Raw genomic sequence first — 7,402 nt, forward strand, 5'->3', positions numbered from 1 at the left:
AATTCCACCTGCCTTAGTGCCCTAATGTAAAGTATAGGCCCCTCCTCTCTCCGTGCCTCACCGCTCAAAAAATTGACAATTTTTTGAGAGGAGAGCTGCGGAGAGCGGAGGCGCTGAATCACATTTTCCTTGCTCCAGAGATCCATTATTCTGTCCTTGTATGTTAAGGCTATGTTCCCACAATGTAAAAATAAGGGCAAATAACGGCCATTGTTGCAAAACAACAAACAACGTCCATATTAATTTTATCAGTTTTTTTCTATCTAAGGTGTCCATAGCATATAAAATCAATATTCTTATAGAGTTACAGTGGTCTGTATGTCTCTGTATTTTCAACACCATAATCCTTGCTTTCCTGTTTCTTATTAAACTAATAGCTGGAGTTACTGGTTTAATGCCAGCTGAGATATTTGACCAGATGGCCAGGCCTGCGGCATACATGATCTGTGGCTCCCTCATGTGGCTAATGCTATTTCTGGTGGGCTTGGCCTTTCCTTTCATTATGGTAAGTGCAGGCAGATGACTTTTGTGGAATTTCGTCCGTACAAAGTTACAACAACCATAATAATTTCACATCGTATACAATATAGAAATTACACAAAGACAAGGAATTTTGGCTCCCAAATACTGTATTTCCTATCTGTGCTCTTTACACAGACTGCCCTTACCAATGTGATTACTTCTGATCAGTTCTGGTGAATTGATGTTTAAAGTTCCTTTCACACTGTGTATACTTCTTCAGCCACCAGTAATCAAATGCCGAATGATCGCACTCCAGCATGCTCATCTCAGAGGTTTTCCATGGTGTTAAGAAATCCCAAACTCCACAATAAAGGGATGACCAGAGAAATATGACTGCTTTCTTCCAGAAACAGCACCACTCTTGTCCCCAGTTTGGGTGTGGGTTTTGCAGCTCAGTTCCATTGAAGTGAATGTATCCGAATTGTAATACCACACACAACCTGGGGAACAGGGGTAGCGCTATTTTTGCAAGAAAGTAGCTGTGTTTTTTCTAATCCCGGATAACCTCTAGTAAAAAACCTTTTTGGACGATTTACAATTTGTAAGTACTTAATGTTTTAGGTGTTCAGAAAACCATTTCAACATAACAAAAAAAAAAGGCAGTGTTCAAACTGTATTAGACCTCTGTGCTTATTATCTACATTGCAAGTTCCAGTAGACTATGATAGCCCTTTTTTTTTAACTATATTGAAAAATGTACTTGACTGTCCTTTAAAGGGGTATTCTGATGAAAAAAAAATTGTTCAAATTAACTGTTGTCAGAAATTTATACAGATTTGTAATTTACTTCTATAAATCTCAAGTCTTCCGATACTTATCAGCTGCTGTATGTCCTGCAGGAAGTGGTGTATTCTTTCCAGTCTGACACAGTGCTCTCTGCTGCCACCTTTGTCCATGTCAGGAACTGTCCAAAGCAGTAGCAAATCACCTAAGGAAACCTGTTCTGGACAGTTCCAAAATTGACATAGGTGGCACCAGAGAGACCTGTGTCAGACTGGAACGAAAAAAATATATAGGTGTCAAACTCAGGCCCTACAATTCCTATCATGCCTGGACAGCCAAAGCTAAAGCTTCGGCTGTCCAGGCATGATGGGAATTGTAGTTTTCTAACAGCTGGAGGGCCTGAGTTTGACACCTATGATATAGAAAATCACAAAGATTTTATTTACCTCTCCATGCTCCCAGGCGTCCCTGAAAATTCTACACCCATCTCTGAAATGACAGGCCGCTCAGCCAATCACTGGCCATGGCGCTGTCCCTTCTCGGCCAGTGATTAGCAGAGCGGTCTGTCACTTCAGAGACAGGTTTAGAAGCCTCAGTGTTGGCTCTGGTTAGCGGGAAACAGGCAGCACAACATTGGGGGAGTGTGGACAGGTAAGTGAAACTTAAATTTTTTTCTATGTAAAGCAAGTGCTGCACTGACATTGTTAATGATATATATACAGCCCTTGCCGCACGATAATCGAGCCATACTATAGGTTTTGTTAAGCGAGCGCCGATCTAGCAGATCATCGTTTGTTTACCAGGGCCTTTAGATTCCCCCAAATTAATCAGCGTTCTTTCTCTTTCAGCAAGGACTTGGTCATTTCTGTTTTGTGCCATTTCTGGTGGTCTGCGTCAGCACCACCTTATATATCGGATTCTTCCTCCCAGAAACCAAAGGAAAAAGTGTTTTAGAAATCACGGAGGAATTTAAAACACTCAAATCTAAACCACGCAGAGAGGAAAATGGCTGGCTGGGACCTCAGGAAATCAAATCTACCAGTTTATGAGAAAAGGAATAGTTAACATTTTAGAACTGAGTGCACACTCACACTACTTGCAGTTATGTTGGATTTTGCAAGTCAGAGCTGGAATCTAAGAGACATATAAAATCCTTTCTTAGATGTCTTCCAATTCTACCTGAAGTTGAACAGTCTGCACGTTTGTAATTGTCTGTCACCGATCCACTCCTAAGGAAAATGATCTCAGAGTAATCCTTCTATATAATAATAAGAAGAAGAATAATAATATTTATTTGTATAGCGCCAACAGATTCCGAGTACTTCCTATCTCCTAAGCGGCTAAGGAGTTTTGCTGCATCTATAATACTTGAATATAGTACCTGCTGGTGGTTATACGGTTATGTACACCTTGTTATGTATGGCAGAATATATATACTCAGGCCTCTCTCCTCCTTACAGAGACAGAGACAGTCATTGTGACCTCAGTCAGACCATAACATTTGTTAAGTACATAAGAAAGGGCAGTAGACAGAGGGCCACTGCAAAGTACTATACACACACTGCACAGTATATCAATATTTTAACATGAGAGCCAGTGGTCATTGTTTTAACCTTTACATTATTTTTAAATTCAGAAAAGCAATAGTCATGGGATTAGGGAATTTAGGTAAAAAAAAACATAAAACAAAAGGTTTTGGGATAAATAAGAAAACAGTTTTGGTTTGCTTTAGTACAGATGGGGCTGAAACCTTGGGTAGCACTTTCATGTCAATTTGGCATTTGAATTACGATGGCATAAAAACTAGAGATAAACACAACCTGAGCATGCTTGAGTCGGATTATTTGGTATTTGAATTACGGTGGCTGAAGAGGTTAGATGCAGCCCTAGAAAGTCCTGGAAAACAAAGATACAGACATAGGCCGGGTTCACACTATGAAAGACACCGGACGTTCTGTGACCCGGCTGAGTGACAGAACGACCGGTGTCATTGAAGATCGTCCTGGCAGGTACTATGTTTAATTGGTAATGCAGGCGCATCCGTGTGTGCCCGCGTCCCAATTCACCATTGGACACAATGGAGAGTGCGGCCGGAGCTGCACTCTCCATTGTGTGACCTGTCAGGGTTGTGCGGCTGCTATTCAAAGAATAGCGGCCGCACAAAACTGACATGTCAGTTTTCGCTGCGGCTGCTAGGGATCCCGTCTGGAACGTACAGTATACACTCCAGCCGGGGTCCCGTAGACTACAGTACAACATCAGTTTTGTATCAATCATGGCCGTTGTTGCAAATCGGCAACAACGGCTGTGATTAATATAAAACTTACATTGTGTGAACAAAGCCATAGCCTTTATCCATGTTTTCCAGGACCCTCTGGGGCCGCATCCATCTTCTTCAGCCACCAGTATTCAAATACAGAGAATGAGCCGACTCAAATCGCACTTATCCTAGTAGAGACATAAAATGCCAACAACTAATGCAAATGCAAGGCATATAGTAAATAGTAAATAAAAATTTTGCGATACTTATTACTAGAGAAATGAATATGTATGTTAATATGTCAGTCATGCCGGGCAGGTGCACTTTAGTTCTTCCAATTTTTCCTCTACTTAGTACTGTATAATGCATGTCTCCCTCCTTAGTGCTTATAAACAACCCTACAAAAAAATAAAAGCATATTTTCTAGTTTTCCGCCTTTACTGTTTATTTTTATATACTGTTTTTTTTTTTGTTTTTTTTTTTAAATACACCATTCAGCCAAAGCATTTAGAACCACCTGCTTACTATTAAGAATATTAAGTACCTCTTGGGCCACCAAAACAGCTCAGACCCATCCATGCATGGGCACCACAAGACCTGTGAAGTTATACTTACCTGTCCCGGTGCCCCCTCATGGTCACCCGCTGGTTTCCTATATTATCACAGCACCAAGACACAAAGGAGACCTGAGAGTGACTGTGAACGGTGGCACAGCTGTGGGAGCATCGGGACAGGTAAGTATAACTTGATCTGATGAATCTGATTTGATTTGATGAAGTTTGCCCTTTAATTTACGGACATCTATGGTTTGATTTCTTTGCCCATGTGGATTAAGTGGGTTGTTACCAATATCTGGTGAGAATTTCATGTCAAAAGCACTTTTATAGATATATTTAGCAAGAAAAATGGTGACGAGTTTAATACTTATTTCACCCATTGTGTATGTGACGTGCAGCATGTCCAGGAATTTGCTTTAACAGAAAATATTCAATGATGTTTAAATCTGAAAAGCCCGATGACTGTTTCCTTTCATTCACTGAATCTATTTTACATATTCAGAAAGAGAATAGGAACTAATCCTAATTCTAACATGTTCTGTAACTTGTGTTTATTCAACATCTTTACAAGACAATAGTCCAGGTGGAGAACAGTGACTAACCTATAAGGGGTGTACCCTGCTAGATTATCACTGACACCTTATGGTGAAAAACTAGACTCTTTTTTTTTTTTTTTTCCCCCATGTACATTGCACAAAAAAGAAAACCAAACTCTGGTCCTCACAAAAGTCATAGTTAAGGCTGGGTTCACACTACGTTTTTGCAATATGTTTTTTTCATTCGTTTGTTGCAAAAAAACAGATGAGAAACTGATGAAAAAAAAAAAACATGCAATTGTGTGCATCGGTTTTTCCATTGACTTCCATTATAAAAAAATAATGGATTAAAACGGATCCGTTTTTTTTAATGTACACAAAAACATAGTCTACCTCATTTTTGTGTCCGTAAAAAAAATGGAAGTCAATGGAAAAACGGATGCAAACAATTGCATCTGTTTTTTTCATCAGTTTTTCATCCGATTTTTGCCAAAAACGGATAGCAAAAACGTAGCGCGAGTGAACCCAGCCTAACATAGTTTGTAAAGCTTAAAAAAACATATTTGTATCTAGTTGAGCCTCATTTTAGGGGGAAAAAATTCTGGTTCAAAATCTGCAATCTGAATAAATCCTTGGACCACCAACTGTTCTAGTAACTTCTAGTAGAGATAAGCCTTCTCAAGTATGAGCTTTCTGCATTTGAATACCAGTGGCTGAAGAAGTTAGAAGCAGCCCTAGGGAGTCTGGGCAAATGCAGAACAGTAGCACTGGAGAATACTTGAGTTGCACTCATCTCTAATAACCTGTAATATTATTGTGCTCCAGAAATGCATACAGACCCCATTATAACTTGTTTATTGAGTTCCCCATGACCACTTTCTATAGTCTTACTGCACACAGTATAGAATCCCTTTCTGTGCTGGTGGAATTTTTTTTTCCTAGGAGAAATCTTATACTGTCCCTTACTATATTTATACATAGTTATTAGGTCACCCCTCAGCCATTTTTTTCTAAGCTAAATAACCCTTGTGAAATTTTTATTAACGTATTGTCCCCCAAAAGTTATACAAATCACCCATATACACTTATTACGTGAAATGCTTATAAAGTGCTTTTTTCCCTGCACGTACTACTGCATCAAGGCTTCACTTCCTGGATAACAAGGTGATGTCACTTCCTGGATAACATGGTGATGTCACTTCCTGGATAACATGGTGATGTCACGAGCCGACTCCAAGAGCTGTGCGGGCTGTGGCTGCTGGAGAGGATGATGGCAGAGGGACACTGAGAGACACAGGGCACCGGAGGGACTCTGAGCATCCCTCTGCCATCATCCTCTCCAGCAGCCACAGCCCACACAGCTCTGGGAGTCGGGTCGTGACATCACCATTTTATCCAGGAAGTGACATCACTATTTTATCCAGGAAGTGACATCACTATTTTATCCAGGAAGTGACATCACCATGTTATCTAGGAAGTGAAGCCTTGATGTAGTAGTAAGTGCAGGGAAAATTCTCTTTATGTGCATTTCCCCTAATAAGTGTATATTGGGGATTTGTTTAACTTTTGGGGGGCAATACAATACTTTAATAAAAAATTTTCGCCGGACTTCTCCTTTAACTGTACATAATATTGTAAATGCGGCCTGACTAGTGATATGTACAATGGTAGAACTATTTCAGTGAAACAGAAAGAAGCAGACAGCTCCATACATGATGTAGCGGCCATGATGGGTTACTGCAGCTCAAGCTCAAATTAAAGTTCCTTATGTTCCTTTATTCCAGGGGTGGGGAACGTAAGGCCCGCAAGGTCCTTCGATCCGGCCCCCGGCCCCCCGGCTAATAGTAAAATATCCCTGCTGACTTCTTCACCGCGCTCCATGACTGCTTAGGAGCACGGTGAAGAAGTCAGCAGGGATAGGTGGAGGTGGAGGTGGGCGGGCACAAGGCCGCCGTGCGATAGGCCGCATCCCCAGTCACTCCCGCTTATTGGTTGCGTACGCCGCAGCGGCCGTCCGCTGCGGCGCTACCCACGTGTCCACACCCACACCAGCGACTGTCCTCCGTGCCATCCTCTGCCACATGCTGTGTCCGACAGGTGGAGGTTCCGGGGCAGAGCTAAGGGAATAGCAGGGGGACTCAGGAACAGGAGTGGCGGGGAATCAGCAGCAGGGGAATCAGGAGCTGGAGTGCGGGGGACTCAGGAGCGGGAGAATCAGGAGCGGGAGTGCGGGGAAATCACGGGAGGCACAGCTGTGGCAGCATGATATACAGGGGGCACATGTGGCAGCATTACTCTGTGCCCCTGGCTATAATGCTGCCAGATGTGCCCCCTGTATATCATGCTGCCACATGCTGTGCCCCTGACTAATACTGCCACATGTGCCCCCTGTATATAATGCTGCCACATGCCGTGCCCTTGTATATAATGCTGCCACATGCCGTGCCCTTGAATATAATGCTGCCACATGCTGTGCCCTTGAATATAATGCTGCCACATGCCGTGCCCTTATATATAATGCTGCCACATTCTGTGCCCTTGAATATAATGCTGCCACATGCCGTGCCCTTGTGTATAATGCTGCCACATGCTGTGCCCTTGAATATAATGCTGTGCCCTTGTATATAATGCTGCCACATGCTGTGCCCTTGAATATAATGCTGCCACATGCCATACCAGACTGTAATGCTGCCACATGCCATACCCGACTGTAATGCTGCCACATGCTGTGCCCTTGAATATAATGCTGCCACATGCCATACCAGACTGTAATGCTGCCACATGCCATACCCGACTAATGCTGC

General features: G+C 42.3%; 1 protein-coding gene across 2 annotated transcripts in view; it reads left to right on the forward strand.

Moving 5' to 3' along the window:
* SLC2A11 (solute carrier family 2 member 11) overlaps nucleotides 1-3,111 on the forward strand; it is a 28,939-nt gene extending 25,828 nt beyond the window's left edge. For both annotated transcript variants that reach the window (XM_069961135.1, XM_069961136.1), the window contains exons 11-12: nucleotides 378-505; nucleotides 2,094-3,111. In XM_069961135.1, the coding sequence (XP_069817236.1) occupies nucleotides 378-505; nucleotides 2,094-2,294 (329 nt within the window). In that variant the 3' untranslated portion in view covers nucleotides 2,295-3,111. The remainder of the gene's footprint in view (nucleotides 1-377; nucleotides 506-2,093) is intronic.
* The last annotated feature ends 4,291 nt before the right edge of the window (nucleotides 3,112-7,402 follow it).

This window comes from Dendropsophus ebraccatus, chromosome 3 (assembly GCF_027789765.1).
Source record: "Dendropsophus ebraccatus isolate aDenEbr1 chromosome 3, aDenEbr1.pat, whole genome shotgun sequence".
Taxonomy (NCBI): Eukaryota; Metazoa; Chordata; class Amphibia; order Anura; family Hylidae; genus Dendropsophus; species Dendropsophus ebraccatus.